A 17,907-nucleotide genomic window follows, 5' to 3' on the forward strand; every position below is an offset into this window, starting at 1 on the left:
CAAATTACTAAGTACCTTAAAATTAAGAAAAATTGAAATAAATAGCTTCTCTTTTTTAACTGTATCATTTAAGCTGTGGCGTAAATTCCCTGTACGTTTTTGGTTTTTTTTTTGTATTTTATGTTGAGAAATGAAATAAAACAAAGTAAATAAAATATCTGCATATTCTGTTTTCCATTCTCGCAAAATATTACGAAATATAGAACACTTTACTAAAGAATCGTATCTGTATCAAATTAGTTGTGAATGACTGTATGTGTATACATATGTAAGACTAAACTAAATTATGAAATAGTATAGGTACATTTTTTCTTTAGATTGATTTGTACAAATTTTTAAACAATAAAAGCTTACTCAGTTCGATTGAATGAGTTGATGTATTTGTAAATATTAAAGAAGTAGATTTCAACGCGAATTAATTTATACCATATTGCATAAGTAAATTAAAGTACTTTTTCACGTTCGATATTTTAAATTTTATGAAATTCCGCGGTTTGGATTAATCAATACATCGAGATCCCGGGTTTGGCATTACTCAGTATGTGTATATATTAAAGCATTTTGGGCACAACTGTTGCAATTCCATTAATACTGTCAATTTTAAAATTTGTCAAAACCCGCACTGCTTATGTAAAAGGTTCTGATACTTTTATTACAATAAAAGTCCATCAACCTTCTGGCATTGGTGTTTTGAAGTACACGTTAATATACTTATAGTTAGGTCTGAATATCATTTATTTACGTTTTCTTAACTATCATTTTTCAAAAAGTATAGTGCTAGCCTAGGGGTAAAATTTCCGAAGACAGATAACATAACGTCAGCGCAATATCATCAGTGGTTTATCGAATCCCGTTTTCCGGTCCATCTGTTATTTGTGGGTTATTGAGCATATGTACTATTTGTAAATCTTTCCTTATAAAAAATTTCAAAATATAAATCGGACTCTCCTTGGACTTCTTCTTACTTTATGTTCACGCAGAAGCAATAAATTGGATCAAACCATTTGGATCAAATTCTGGAAGTTCTTGAAGAAATGACCGAAGACAAGAATCAAACAAGTGAAACAAGAAGTGATGCCCGAATGTTGAAGTAAGATTTATTGATTTTGCTGGGATTTTTGAATAAAGTACTAATCCGCATTAACCGCGTTTAAAAGAGGCTGCAAGATCTCACGATGAATTCTCACGATGCTGCTGAAGATTTGAAGGCTCTTCAAAATTATTTAAAAAATGAAAGAGAGGCCATCGCTGATAGTTCACTCGAGGAAAGGATAATTTTATGTCAAAAAGGGGACGTTGCAACTGAAAGACGCCGAAGAAGAATAAAAAATATGGATGATCGACTATTTCAAGAAATGAAAGCAAGAATGAAATCGATGAAAATGTTCGATTCCTTTTCGATGTCAAAGGTCCTATTTATCAGGAAAAAGAATACGAACTCAAAAAAAAGTGCAACGAGTTAGGTCAATTATTAAGTATAGAAAGGGATGAAACTGGAAAAACTGATTTCGATGATATTATCAATGAATTCGCGTCAAAAAAAGCAAGAAAAGTACAACTGTAATTTTTGCAAAGCTTCCAAATCAGTAACAAGTTAGTTGAAGATATATTATTGCAACGATGCGAGATCTTTCAATCAATAATTTAAATCTAACCTTAAACGTGTTACGTAATTATTGAAAAGCAGCATCCTGAAGTAATAAATTATCTTGAAAATACAAATTTAATTTCCATTCTTTAGCATTATGATAGTGAAATAATTACGAAGTACTTCTCATTAAATTGTTATACAATTTTTTTTTAATTCATAAGAATTAAAAACGTTTTTTTTTTGCTGCCATGGGCGATACGTCCTCCAGGTACGCCTTTTCTAGGAACCTCCGCGCATCTTTAATCATTGTGGATATGTTTTACATGCGCGCAAATTCGCTTCCAGTTATCACCCGATTTCAGCATGAAATCTATAATATTCTCTTCGTTTAATATGCCATGCAGATTGCGCAGTTTGCTGAACTATCATAGCCGAATCTGTGGAGATATTTTCGAAACACCCCGTGCCCTGAAAGGAATTGGGTTATATGGAATTTTTTTCCCCCTTTGTTTGGTTCCTTTCTAACCACGTCCTAAGAATAGGTATATATGCGTCCATCTACCTTTCGATGATCTGTTCAACCGGTCTTGCCAGTGGCGATCGAACGATATATTTTTACGACTTGCTCAACCATCGGGCTCGAATAGCCTTAAATACACTCGCTGCATTTCTTTCGCCAAAATGTCTACGGGGACTAGACCGGCTATAACGAAGGCAGCATCGTCTGAAATTGTACGAAAGCCACAGATAGTCCGCAAAGCGCTTAGCCTATAGATTGCTATCAGTTTTTTTGTGTAGCTATTTATGTTCAGTGCGTCAGCCCATATCGGTGCGCAATATAAAATAACCGAGCTGACTACCCTGCTATATAGTATTCTTTTGCTGTGGCTAGGTCCGCCGTTGTTTGGCATTATTCGCAACAGACAGGATTGCACATTCGATGCCTTCTTCACAGCATATTCCATGTGCGTTTCGAAGTTTAACCGACTGTCAATCATCACTCCTAGGTATTTAATAGCGGGTTTTGAACTAATAGTTACAGTCCCAACATTTACATTTATAATTTCTACTATCTTCCTGCTGCTTATTAGGACTACATCAGTCTTATGCTCAGCTAGTTCCAACTTCATAGACCTTAGCCAAGCATTCATCCTGCTTACTTATTCGCTGACGATCCTCTTAATTTCGTGGATTTATTTTGCCACCATTACCACCGCGATGTCAGCCGCGAATCAAATGACTTTAGTTCCAGGAGGCATATCCAGTCTTAGAATCCCGTCACACATTAAGTTTCATGGCAGTGGACCCAGAACTGATCCTTGAGGAGTCCCTGCTGTTACGATGTACTCCTCAGCGTCATTGTCGCTTCTAAACCGCAGTCTACGGTCCGTGAAATAGCTCTCAATTATTCTGATAGTTATATTATCGGCGACCCTATTTTTGCGAGGGTTTCCAGTATACGCTGCTAACGTCCAGAGTTACCACAGCGCAGTACTCTTTTTTCCCGCCTCGCCATCTTTTGCCTTCAATGGCTTATGTTGCTAAATCTACCACGCATCCACTGTTGAGCGGGATTTCCTGAAGCAAAACTGGTATGTGGATAGAATACCTTTATCTTCAGTGATAGATGACAATCTGTCGCAAATAATACTCTCGAATATTTTGGATAATTTTGGATGTGACAGGATGTATATGTATTTCTACATATACGCAGGAATCCACTCGGAGGTTTGTTCAGCTAAATATTAAACTTTAAAGTCGTATTTAGTAAATAAAAGCTTATTTTCCCTCCTTCATTTCAGCTTTAGCTAGTGATGACCATCAAATTGTCAACATTTTGCTGATAGTACGCATGGCATTGTTGCAGAACTTATGTGATACGAGTAGAACGTGCTGCTATCTCATAAAAAATAACACTGCCGCAATTATTACAGCTCGAGCATATTCGATGTCTCTGATTTGTATACAAAAAAAAAAAACAACAATGTTACCACCTGGTAAAATCTCTTGAAGTTAAAATGCGGTAAAATTAATATACCAGATAACATAGAATTACGAGCAACTAAAGTATTGTCGTTCTCACGCAGAATAAATTTTATATGTGTAAATGCTTAGAAGTGTAAATGTGTAGTGAATGTGCGCTTTGGATATTAACTTCATTTTCGATCAAATATTGGCCCCTATTATGAGTTGTATTCGATCTTCGATATTCGCTGGTTGTCGAAGATCGAAAATCGAATGTCAATTTGGTATTATGAGCGGTGCAACCCTATCGAAATTTTCGTTGTTTACCGAATTTAGAGTCGAATGCAATTTTGCTTTCGATCGTGTAGCGTATAGTGGGAAAACTTGTTAAAGTGTAAGTTGTTTGCGATTATTTATGGTTTTATAGTAACCAAATAATAAATATATACTAATTTTGTTAATATTATGCAGGGCGAAAGTCGTGAGTACCAAACAACAATTAGAAAGACGAATCCACAATTCGCAAAAGGGATTTGCACCAAACTTCAAGCAGCAAAAAAATGGGAGGAATTTACAACGGAGCTGAATTGCTTGGGACCACCAGTGAGAACGGCAGCAAAATGGATTAAGCTTAATAATGGTTTTTTTTTGTGATGTTTATAGAAATACATTTTCATATTTTTTTCGAATGACGAATAATTGAATAAAGAAAATTTATAACAAAAATAAAACAGAAAGTGTGGTGTAAAGGTTTCTATTTAATTCTTTTTAGATTTTTCTATAATATTCTCAAAATTTCATTTCTTATGTTTTCTAATTCTCCGTTATTTGACTCCACTTCAATATCTTCAGCATCATCGTACACATTGGGTTGAGCAAGTCCTAGCATACCTTCATTACCAATACTCAATTGGTACGATCCCTGAGCACAAACTCGCAGAACTGTGGCTAGCTTTAAAATATTTGGAATCAATTTGGCTCGGGTGCACTGCTGCAACTGGTTTTCTGTACTGGACAGTAGGTTCACAAACGGCTCTTTAGATAATCTAAAGTTCTTTAAAAATCTGTAAGGAAATTTCTGTAATATTAAGTACGTCAACACATTTTGAAAGCTCTAAATTTACTCAGTGGAAGCCATTTCTAGGTGGTTGGATGCGTCCCTCAATTGTTTCCTACTTCTAGCTAGTTCCACTAATCTTTCATCGTCCGATGAATCGTCGAACCACAACTCCGTTGTACTCATTTTCACAAAAAATACTTTTTTTACCTTTTAAAAATAATGTTAGCAAAGAATTTCAACACAATCGGTTTTTCTTTTATTTTGATTTGCTGTATCAGCTGAGAAAAAATTATCTATTGTAAATGCGTCGAGCGATCGAAATTCACAATAGTCATATTCTTCAACGAATGAGCACCATAATACCAAATGAAAATTCGTTCGATCAGCACTTTCGACTACAGTCGAAGATCGAATGTTGCTCATAATAGGGGCCATTATCTTATTATCATTGCAGAAATTTGTATTATTAATTTTGAACGTAATGACGACATATTCATTTAATTAATTTAGTTATTAATTAGTTAATTAATTTAATAATGCTTTCATATTCTCTAAGAAAGATACATACATATGTATGTATGTAGCTCAAATTTGATATTTTTTTGTAAAACGATTACAAATTACATCAGCTTGTTGCTAGCATGCGTGACAAAAAACATGTTAGAACATATTTTGGGCTGCCCTATTTATATACTAAGTATCTAATATACATATGTATGTATATGTATGTAATTAGTGGAAAGGCTGAATTTTTCTTGCTCTTTTCTCACATGTGCACACATATATACACATATGCACAATACACGGCACAAGTTATTTTTCTGAGCATTTAACAAGTAGTCTTCTTACTGAGTTATTTAAGTTTTGCGATTTTATTTTACTCATTTAACCATTGCAAATATTTCCCGCATTTTTAGGCAAATATCTACTTCAATGTTATATGTAAATACCCACATACATACATACATAGATAGATATGTATGTATGCACTGCATTTACATATATATGTACATTAATAAATGCTATCTCTCACACTCCCTCTCTATATTATATATGTATGTATCTAAACGTGATTATGGTTGAATGTTTTTACATACATACAGACATATATAGTAGTATGCATATGCATCTGCACAACTGTATGTAAGTACCTGTAAGGTGCTAAGGCGTGTGGCTGACGGCAGAAAACCAGACACTACGACAGCTAGTCAGAAACGCAGTGGCGTCATAAACCAACAATAATACATACAGCTTGTTTGCTTGGACTTGCGTGTAGCCACACTGGCAAACGAGCAAGAACAACAAGTATAACGCAAGGCAACCGGTTGGCGGGTGGGCAGCGGCATCTTAAACATTAGGCGCCAGTGGGCGCCACTGACGTAATAAAAGAAATAATAGTAACGTTACCGACATCGTCATAATGGCGCCTCGAATTCAGACACAAACACGGCGTGGCACAGACAGACACATTCCTTATACATTTACAACAGCATTCACCTACAATATATGTGTATTGTACATGCAATCGTATGTTCGTACACAGACATAACGAGTTGAGTAGTGCCAGCGTTCCGACGCCAGTGAATAACCAGATAACGACAAACACGTCTGCGGTACACCACCTCTCACCGCGCCACGGCACTCGAAAAAAAAAAAATAAAGCAAACCGATTCTCTTGGTAAGGCGCCTTGTTTATAGCTGGCGCGGACATACAAACAAATTTATGAACGTACTCTACATGTGGATACATATATAAAATAAATACTTATGTATGTATGCATTTAACGAATTTAATTGTATATACAGTTACTCACACAGAAAATGAGACACAGCGTACGTAAGTACAAATTTTAAACTGCTAATTCCCTAAGAGATTGAGTGATTTTCAATTCCAACTGCTCCTTTTTATTTACGCTATGCAATCTCTTCGATATAAACATAATGGCGTATAGTTCATAGTCAAGTTAAATTAAAGTCGGATCATTTTGACGTGTTTTCTCTTCTCAAAAAAAAAAATTCATCTCATTATATGACAACAAATATTGTCATATGACCTGCGAAAACGCAATACTTAAGAGAATAAAACAAGAAAAACACAGCACTTCGATAAATCACATTTTATATATGTATGTATGTATATACATGTATATACATACATGTATTCAATTAATAAATTACAATTAAACAATTAAACTTTTTCGTACAACTCCAATATTCACTTGGCCTGGTATGCCAGGTCAGAGAGAAATGTTTTAAAAATAAGACGCAATCCTATGTACATACACATATACATATATGCTCAGAAAGGAACACGAAAATTTGATAGTCCTGGCGCAGAGCAGAATAAATCCGATATTATTAGGAGAAAAGAAAACAACATTAGTTAACTTAATTAGATCTTAGGCATCGCCAAGTTAGAGTCGACCAGAAGATAAAGCGCGATTTAAATTAAAGTACGAGTATGCTTCAACCTGATTTTATTTCTTGAGCTCCTAAGTTGAGTGTTTTTTCTGCCAATGTCACATTACTGAGACATCAAAAACCTAAAAAAAAATGTCATCCGTTCGGTTTAGATGATGACGATTTTTATTCTAGGTACCGATTTGACAAAACCACTGTTGAATTCATCATTCGTATGAAAATTTGTACGAAAATATTTCAAAACTACTTAGTCTTCTTTTGTTCATCATGTTTCAGTTCTTAATTTGCGGATTTATGTAAGTATGTATGTATGTATCTGAATACGCAAATCAGCTAATTTATACATATGTATGTATGTATTCTAAACACGGGTTGTATGTAGGTATATTAATTGATATATTTAGATATTAAATTGCAAGTAAAATATTCTGCATCAAATGTCGACTTTTTCTCAATAGAAAAGCCAGACTGTCAATTAAACTTTATTTTTAAGGATTGCTAGCGTAAAAGTAGTCTTTTGTTGAAAAATTATGTTTTAGCTTATAAACAAAAAATATTTTTAAAGTATATTCATTAGTTACATTACGACATTTTCCCCTCAGAAGAACATCGCTACTTTTGCAGCGTTGCCATTCCAGTGTATTTCCTAATTAACAAAGTCCTTATTATTTATCACTATATATTAGACTGACTCTGACAATAAGTACTAAAAGCAGGGTTTGCTATTTTCGTTAGTTGGTTGCTAAATATAACTATGCCCCATGTAAGCATATCAGTTTCTATAGGGTATTCATCACACCAAATAAATTGTTAATGTCACAGTAGAGGTGCCTGTCTTTTTGAAAAACTGTAAAAGAGTCCCGTGCTCCCAAGTGCACTTTGTTTAGATTAATTCGATTGACGAGTCAAATCACTCAGTTCACTTTGCGGAGTTAAATACTTTTTCCACGACCAAATTGCTTCTACTACTCGTTTGTTGAATTCATAGATTCCAAATATATCAAGCGACCATTTGTACAGTTTTGTTACGAGAACATTATAAAACAATTTCGACACCCACTGCTTGTGAGTGGTTACTGCAGAGAAACCAAAGCAGTGAAAATAAACATTTACACGCGCATTTGTTATTATTTTATCACTTTTATATCGAGTATACCATATAACATAAAGAAACACCTTAAACAGACTTTACAATGATATATGTGTGTTTTAAACCGTTATAAGAAAAAAACCACGTATCGAATACAATATTTGTTTTTAGTCTCGTTAAACTTGACACACAATTGGAAGATTCAAATTCAGTGTATCAACTTACGTTGATAGTTGTTCCCATACCTATGCTCGAGTTCAAATGATAACCGGAGATAGTAAACTTAAGGCCGGCGGGCCAATTAGATGTCCTAAATTCAGTAGTTTTCGCGAAGCGTTGTAGGATGAGAAAAAAAACAATTAGCCAAATGAAGTTTTGGGGATAGTTTAATATATATTTGAACTAAAAAAAAAAATTTGTACAATCTCCAACAATATATTGTAAGCCGAGTTATCAATAGATTCCCAGAGCGCCTGTATCCAACTTCTGTACAAGATACAACTTGCAATTTTCATCTGAAAACAAAAAACAAAAAGATTATTAATTTTGATGTAATTATCTTCTATGTGAACTAAAAAAACATCCAAAAACTTTTTTAAGCGACTTTTTTACCCAGTTGAAGAGTTTTTTTTTCCTTGAAAACCACTTTTTTTTCTACCTTCCCCAAAAATTCGAATTTTACGTGTTTCTCCCAATTTTCTTAGTTCACATCGAAGATAATTACATCAAAATTAATAATCTTTTTTTTTTGTTTTCAGATGAAAATTGCAAGTTGTATCTTGTACAGAAGTTGGATACTTCAGTGGCAAGTCGCTCTGGGAATCTATTGATAACTCGGCTTACAATATATTGTTGGAGATTGTACAATTTTTTTTTTTTTAGTTCAAATATATATTAAACTATCCCCAAAACTTCATTTGGCTAATTGTTTTTTTTTTCTCATCCTACAACGCTTCGCGAAAATTACTGAATTTAGGACATCTAATTGGCCCGCCGGCCTTAAGCTTTCTGGTGAATTCTTCAGTTAATAATTTAAAAATCCTGTTTTTACTATTTGAATATTATATTAACCCTTTTTCTGTAAATAATTATGGGTAATCTTTACCGATTTACTACTAAAAATCACTATCCAAAATTTATCCAAAGAAATGATTTTATTTTAACCGGAAGTTTTAAATTATTGGTTGAATTATACAGTGCACTCGCGATAACTCGAACTAATTAAAACAGGCGCTGTTCGATTTATCGAATTTGTTCGACTTATCAATTGAGTGTGCTATGTTAAAAAAACAGTCATCGATATCGATTTTTCGATCGATTGTTGAAAATGGAAGCCAGTAGAAAATTTCTGTAGTATAGTTTCGTTATACGAATTACATTTTGGTCCATTGGCTGGATCAATGGTGTCACATTCGGCGGCATAAACATAGTTAAAATTAAACCATCCTCGGACTTTAATTCGATTTTGTTGGGCTGAGATGGGGCATTATCAATTAGAAGAAGAGCCTTCTCAGGTAGTCCCCATCTTTCAAATTTTTTCTTACCTAAATATTAAAGTCATTTAACTTGGTTAAAACAATTGTTTTAATGAATCTGGATTTTACCTGCGGCACGAACGAATTATGAAACCAGTCTTTGAAAATCGCCGAAGTCATCCAGGCTGATTTGGAATTTTGTACTCTACCGGACAGTTAAAATTTTTGAAAACTCGAGGATTTCTTGCTTTGTCAATAACGAGAAGTTTAAGCTTATGGTTGCCGGTAGCGTTAGTGCAAGCCATAAATTGCCTTATCTTTCTTTTTTATAAGACTTATGGTGGACTTGGCTACCCCATATTCCTTCGCTAGAGAAGTAACACTACGTCCACGTTTAATTTTGTTAAGGACTTCAGCCCTCTCTTTTAATGTTAAACACTTCAACCTTTTACGATCCATTACTCACGTGCACTGATATACTACAAATGACAAATTTAAAGCAATTTGGTCAATGCAAGATGTTGTTCCCAGAAAACTAACGGGATATTAACGCCGAAATATTCATATGGACAATACACTAGTATACATATAATTTATATACATATACTATTACATATGTATCTATGTACAAAATGTACATGTTTGAAAAGAATGTGTGTACAAATAAATTTGTTTTTTTGTTCGAGTTATAGCGCTTTTTTATTGTTCGAGTTACAAAGAAGTCAATAGGGGAAAAAATGTGTTCGAGTTAGCACGTCGTTCGACTTAGCGGCTATTCGAGTTACCGCGAGTGCACTGTATTTGAATAAAATTAAATGCATTCATACTTTGAATGGGTAATGTATTTCTTTTACTAACTATTTAACTTTAAATTGCTAAGTCCCATTCTGAGTTTGAGTAACTGTATTTAGATATCTACGAACACACTCTTGTGAAAACGAGTCACATATATATGTTCCTTTACCTATGCAGTCATCAGTGTTACCGTTATATGACTGAAAAGAAAAATTGGCCTTTTTTGAAAGCAAAACCCCTAACGTCAACTTTTAGCAAAATTCCACAATTTAGGGACTTTTTTTTTTAATTTTAGCGACTCTTACCCCCTTTAATATTAATAACTGTATTTTATATATTTGATTTTCCTTTTACGCGATCACGATCGGAATGTTGAGCGCTTGGTTATATGGTACTTCGATGTGAACTAAAAAAAGAAATGGAATGCTATCGAAGTACCAAAAATAAAATGGCTCAAAGCTTAAAATCCTATTTAGTACAGAATTAATTGAAATCGTTCTTATGAATTGTCGAAATAATTGTCTATAACATATATGTATTTGTATTTTGTATTTGTTTATGTATGTGTGTAGTTGGCCCGAGTTACTTCCTATGAAAATTTGTTTTTGTTTTTTTCTACGCGTTTTTCTTTCTTACGTTATATATTTTAGAAAGCTATTATTTTTGAAAACTATTTATTTTTTACGCAACCAATTTTGGTCATAATCTAACGCGAAAAACCAGCATCAGGTGTATTTTCGCGAGGCTTTTCAAATATGTATATAACACATGTCTGTCTATCTATTACATGTACTATACATACTTTGTTCATTAGGAACTACCATATCAAAAAATTTTATCAACTAACGAAACAGTTCAATATGAATTTACTATTTTTAGTTATATGATGTGAATTATTTAACACAAGTTGTTTTCTTCTGTAATTATTAAAAACCATAGATTTCGATAGTTATTGTAATGTCAAATTAGTATTGGTATAAAGAATTAGTGACACTTTTTTTGGCCGCATCCCTTTTTCCGATCTTTGAAATTTCAACAGTAACACTGGCAATCAGAACTCTTTGTGTAGCGAAACGAGAATGGGATTTGAATTTCTCACAGATACTACAACTACAACCACATCACGAATATATTCCTGAGTGACAGGCCATCTCATTGGAGTGAGGGCCAAAGAGAACATATTCTACTCACATACGTAAATACACTTACACACATGTATGTGTGTACATATGTGTATAGTTTGAATTCTTCAAAATCTTTTTGGCGCCATCCTCTATTAAGTACGTATGTTTGTATGCAGATATTTCTCTCGGACTTTGATTTCTCTTTAAAATTTGAACAGTGCGAAAGTGCCGCAAATCAACGATTGGAAACAATAGTATTGTGAATTGTTGCATAAAATATTAAATAAATAAAATATCGCCGGTTTCTATTTGCAAATTAGCTTATAGGCTACACGTTTAAGAAATGTGCATATACTGCATATGTATGTATACCTACATAGCACTCATTTACTGCTTGAGTGGCATAATCCAAAAAACCAAAATGTTGAGGAAATCGGCTTCAATGTTTCCAATTTACTATGCCTTATGTATGTGATGAGATACTGCTAAGAGATATCGCCGTGAAATTTTTACATAGCATAAAAGAAGAAATTGTGATAATTTTTGCATAGTTATTTAAACATTTTTTTTTTGGATAATGACACTAATACATACATATGTACATAAGAACCCTATATTTGAAAGCTTACATACAGTGACATTAAGTAGGTGCGAGTTTACTCTCACAATTTTGCTTCGGATGGCCAAATCAGGTAATCTATCATCCTTATTATTGGACGGTTTGATGTTGGCCACAACTTTGCTCTATACATCGTGCAATGTCGGGCCGAACATAGTGAACTAAGTAAATTTATTGCCATATAACTTAAAAAAATTAGGAAATAAAATTAAGCAAAACCTCTTAAGACTAAGTTTAATGATTCTTCCTCATATGTTTTGTCTAACATTGGATGCATATGAGATCTTCAATATGTACATACATACGTATCCGCTCCGCAAAGCAAACTTTCTTCTTTCAGTAAGTTTTTAAAATAGATTGTGTACTTCTTTTAGAAAATAGGACGTATTTTCATTATATTTTATATATTTTGTTTTGTGCTTTAAGGATTTTTTATGGGATCATAAATGTATGTAACTTCCAATCTTTAAAGCACGGCAGGGAATTTTGTACTACCACTCTTCAAATCATTAAATCCGATTATTGCACTTATTATTCACTGCTTTAAAGCTAAAAGTTTTCAAACCAAATTTTTTTATCTATAACGAGTTATTCAATTCAATCTAACGGCTGGCCCAGCATCACTTACGACTTGCCAACAAGTTACATACATAAAGGGTCTTTCAAAAGAAATTTGGATTCTTTCAGGTTCCACTATTTTGATTCCAAATACGGCTATTAACAACTACATGTGAAAAATGGCATTATTTAATTGTTCACCATGAGTACGTCTTCAGATAAAATCCGCAACACAGTCGATTCATGAATGCTTAATTGTTGAGAACGGCGAGATATTGATGTTCTAGGTTGCTTATCAACACTTCGCGCTATTTTCTTGATAAGTTTCAATAATTTTAAGGTATTATTCTATCGTGTAAAAGTGTACAGTTGTCTCTTGACAAATGTGAAAGATGACAAAAAAAGGTACCATCTAGGAATTATTCCCTACTGACATCTAGACTTCACTTTTGAAAGACCTTTTTTTATATAATGACAAATAAGAAAATCTATCTCGATGTAATAATTATTACCCATATATCTGTACGATAAATCATTTGAAACCGCCCCTTCAACTATAAAATGATAATAAATTGCCGTCTGACTTTGCCATTTTGACGTTGACGATAAATAAAAATTGATTTTTAAGTCTAAACAATATTGTTAATTTAAATTATAGTAATGAATTTAACTTTAATGTAGTGCAATTTGGCTCACAATATTTTTAGGTAATCCATCTATTGTCATAAGCGCAGATTCTATGGTTTCTATGGTTTACCCTCATGTGTTAGTGCAGAAATAGTTGGGCAATTTTATGCATTGTGTGTTTGGATGGAGTCCGAATTTTCTGTTGGCAGTATCCAACAATTGATCAGAAAATCTCGCCTAGAGGTAACTCGAGCAAACATTGTGCACATATTACCTTTTGTCCAAGGTAGTTTGGTTTGAAATTAGTCTGTAATTAAGCCCACCTACCATATAATGGTAAGGTGATATATCCGCGTTAAATGAAGCAAAATTATTCAAATATGATGCAAACAATGAGCACAAGAAAAAAATTATATCGCAAAGAAAATTTTGAAAAATGGGATGTGCCACGCCCACTTTTATATACATGCGTACATCTCGATATTGACTCAATAAAACTCGCCCAAGCTCGATATGTATACTGCTCTCCCCATCATTTAATTCTACCAAAAAAAGAGCAAAAAGCAGCTCCTCACAAATTGCAGCAACCATTGCGGAAGAAAATAGCATGCGGTTGGCTCAAGCACCATCCGATGGACCCTAAATGTAGCAGGTTATAACGCTAGAAAATGCAGAAGCAGACTTTTGATAAGTAATGTGAATAGAGATAAGCGTTTAGAACTATAAAATTATATGTAATTAAAAAAAATGTATATTAGCGTACCACAAATTGTTGAGATTTTGTAGTCAGAAGTCGGTGAACATATTTTCATTGAAAATACAATGACCAAAGAAGACATCTTTAATATTTTAAAGGAAAATTTAAAGAAAAGTACAACGGAAATGAACTTAGGCAATAACTTATATTTCCAGCAAGGCAATGACGCGAAGACCACGACGAAATAGTGCGACTTTGGATACTGCACAATTTTCGTTCACGTATTAAAAACACCTTCCTAATCGACCAGGCTCAATCCAATCCAACGTTTGTGGAACGAGCTTGAGAAAACGAATAAGAAAGCATACTATAACACCCAAAAATCAACTAAAAGCTGTTATCCTAAAATAATGTCGACAAATATCAGTTGGAGTCATTAAAAACTTGGTACAATCTGTACAAAATAGGCCTAAAGAAGTTATAAAGCAAAAACTAATGCAAACTACATAGATACTAAAAGTAGTTTTACTTGTAGATTAGATATACATATATCTACATTCAAGTATGTGCAACGATTTTAAATACCGAGTACTTCGTCCAACCCAACAGTGAGGTGTCTTGATGTTTTAAATTATTTTAAATTTAATTTAAATTTACTTTAAATTCAGTTTTAATTCCATTTTTCATAAATTAATAATTAATTTCATTTTTAATTAATATATTTTTTGCATTTTATTCCTATACTCGATTGCTTATTGCTTGATGATACTATGCCAGAAATTTTGTCCATCACTGTTTATACAGCAAATATAAAATAATATAAAAATTCCTGCAGAATCAGTTAGCCATTACTGTGAAAAGCATAATATATGAAATGTATTTTAATTAGTTTCAAATGGTTTAAATTGTGAACTGTATACCACTCATACCATTTAGTATCACAGCAATAATGAAAGCTATAAAATTCGGGTCAGCGAACATTGTAATTTTAAAGGTACAAGAAAGGGAATTCAATTTAAGAACATGAAGAATAAAATGTTATCTATTCAAGTTCACCGCAAATAATTTAAAACCAGTCTGCATCAAATTCTGATGTAAAAGCAATCGTGGTTAAGTTTTACGCAGCCCCTTTCATGATCAGACTTTTTTAATTACCGAATTTCTTACAATTTAACTATTTTTACGTTTGTCGTAAGTTCCAAAAACAAAGCAAAAATAAGATTAAAAAATAGTAAAAGGTAATCTTTAGCTAAAGGAAAAAAGTTACTCAGAAAATGCACAATATTTGCTGACATGTATTATATAACACAATACTTGTTGAACTTATATACGTAGACATATGTGTGTGCATATGTACATACATATCTGATTGTATGTATGGCTGTAGGTGTTTATTATTTAAATAGCTCTGAAATAGCAATACAAATTTTGTACTTACATGATAATTTTATCGCTAACATCCGAAGTTTAGATAGTTTTTCTTATCGCCAGATTAATTGATTAAAGTGTTGATTGCAGCGCTAATGATATTTAAGTGGATTGTATTTGTATATTTTCGATATGTTTTTGTTGCGTTTTCACTTATTTTTTATTATAAGTTCATTCCTTTCTCCCTCCTACATTGACATACACGATAAATTTATTCAAATTTTATGTGCATGTACATGGTAGGTATGTATGTATATTCATAGATGCAAATTTGCATATTTTATAGTTAACTGGCTGATTCTGGGTTCACCACCGCTAAGCTTTTTAATTTTGTTGTTTCGCTTCACAGCATAAATTTAAAAACATTTGTTCACACCCGGTAGTATTGCCTAAATTGATGTATGATTTTTTGAAATTATTTACTCGATACACTTGTTGCCATTCTTAGTAAACATAGTAAATATGTATGGGCTTACATAATTATTTACATTTATACGTATGTACATACATGCAATTGTATATGAACGTTGTTGTGGAAAGCATTATGTTACTGTATTTTATTCGAACTCACTCACATTTCGAGTTGCACTTTTCGTTGTTTATCTGCTTGGTAACCAAATATAATCCATATTTTATTTAATAATTCGCAGAAACCGTACACGAGATACTTACATATATCACTAGATAGTGCATATATGCTTATAAACACATATACATACATACATATATGTACATTTATGTATGTACATATTCTGTTTAGTTATTTTTATATTACATATACATATATTCATATTCATATGCAAGTAAAATATGTTTTAAGATAGGTTTTAAATCAGTGTAGAAGCAATGGAAAATTATAAACACATAGATAAAGGCCTATATACGCATGTATGTACCAATATACATCTGTACATATATATGAACGTAAAATGTAAGAATACTTACGTATATATATATATTGTATGAAGTTATTTTGTTTTATTTTAACCTACATATTTTCATTTTCGAAAATGCATCGAAAATGTTAATGTAGATACAGAAACGTGTATACATACATATGTACATATATTAAGCCGCCCACTCCCTTCCACCCGTAAATAATAACATTGCTATTGTAAAATTATGAATTGTAGAGCGCGACGATTTTGCTCTTTATTACAAAATTCACGTGAAACTTCACCGAAATTGGTATAGGTTTAGTTTTTGGTGATACCTCCTCAAACCTCTGGAATGAAAGACTTTGCAATTAACAATCTACTGTTCGGAGTAGGCATAATGTTTCAGGAACGCGTTTGAAACAATATAAAATACAATATGTACATTTCAAAAATATTTTATTTGGTTTCGACCAAAAAGTCACAGCATATTCAAGTTATTGTGCTATCCCACGAATGTTTTTTAAACCTTAATTTTATGTATTGTGGGTGCTTTGAGTTTATTGGACATGTAGAAATTTAATATTATTCGTCATTGCACATGAACATTTGTATGATTTAAGTAAATCGATTGATTTGGTGTCTTCACTTTTTATGACATACAGTATTAGAACTATTTGCATGTATGTATGTATGTGGGACTTGTAAGGTAAGTTAAAATTATTGATTAGTAAAGTCCTGTTATTGGCTTACTGCGCCTTGCTGTGCAGTCTCTATAATATGGTATTAAATGCTTTTACTACTTGAATCCCAAAAGTTCCTACTGTATCCATGCAAGGAATATAAAAACACAATAAATGCAAAAAATGCAATATTGATCACTAATCTAACGGAATCACTAAATCTAATATAAAATTTAACGGTAAGACCAAGAGACGTGCTGTTACGTGGGGAAAGGGGAGCTAGACGAACTGATTTTCGGAAGCATGTGAGGAGGCTGTGAGTTTCATGCAGGGCATATATAATATTAGTTTTTCATTCATAGGATGAGAATTAACGAAGATTTTAATTGCTTTTCCGGGAATATGGTTTGATGCTTGTCGATACTGAAGCGGACTCGTCAATAAATTGAAGAGATAACTTATAATTAGTTGTGGAATATAGCCCGAGTAGGATTTGGTCTGTTCTCGATGACAGCATCTCAACGAAAACTGCCGTTAACGTAATTTAAATGAACGAGAAATTAAATGAGCACAGAAAATTCTAGGGGCCCAAAACTTAGATTCTTAAGACGCCACCGAACTAGATTTTTAGCTTATGTGAATTTCAATATTTTGTAAGTAATAGTTCCTTATGCCCATTTCAATGAGTAAATACATGAATGTATAATTGAAATTTTTGCTTTGAACTTCTATTTTATATATATAATCGTATATCTATTATATTTACTGACTTAATTTCAAAATATAGCTTTAAAATTCATGCATTTACACATACAAACATAATTTTTACAAATAGATGCATGCGTTCATTCACATTACTTACTTACATACATATATACGTATCTGCATACGAACATACA

General features: G+C 32.7%; 2 protein-coding genes across 7 annotated transcripts in view; both read right to left on the minus strand.

Moving 5' to 3' along the window:
* Positions 1–17,907, minus strand: part of LOC128871904 (mothers against decapentaplegic homolog 7) — a 50,500-nt gene that overhangs the window by 22,261 nt on the left and 10,332 nt on the right. For 2 of the 6 annotated variants that reach the window (XM_054114068.1, XM_054114063.1), the window contains exon 2: positions 15,461–15,839. The exons of 1 other annotated variant lie outside the window; for it this stretch is intronic. The gene's annotated coding sequence lies outside the window, so the exon portion shown is untranslated. Of the gene's footprint in view, positions 1–15,460; positions 15,840–15,958; positions 16,057–17,907 lie in introns of those variants that run through there. 3 more of the 6 variants (XM_054114064.1, XM_054114065.1, XM_054114066.1) reach the window with 3 other exon arrangements.
* On the minus strand, positions 4,309–5,040 carry LOC128871905 (uncharacterized). Its single transcript, XM_054114070.1, has 2 exons — positions 4,681–5,040; positions 4,309–4,620 (listed from the first exon to the last, which is right to left on the minus strand). Exons 1-2 carry the CDS (start codon positions 4,797–4,799, stop codon positions 4,335–4,337), a joined length of 405 nt encoding a protein of 134 aa, XP_053970045.1. The 5' UTR covers positions 4,800–5,040; the 3' UTR covers positions 4,309–4,334.

Source organism: Anastrepha ludens, chromosome 2 (assembly GCF_028408465.1).
Source record: "Anastrepha ludens isolate Willacy chromosome 2, idAnaLude1.1, whole genome shotgun sequence".
Taxonomy (NCBI): Eukaryota; Metazoa; Arthropoda; class Insecta; order Diptera; family Tephritidae; genus Anastrepha; species Anastrepha ludens.

Coding starts and splice junctions, on each gene's coding strand:
- LOC128871905 (XM_054114070.1), bottom strand. CDS start 4,799: ATGAGTACAACGGAGTTGTGGTTCGACGATTCATCGGACGATGAAAGA. Junction 4,621..4,680: donor CTAGAAATGGCTTCCACTGA/GTAAATTTAGAG, acceptor ATTTCCTTACAG/ATTTTTAAAGAACTTTAGAT.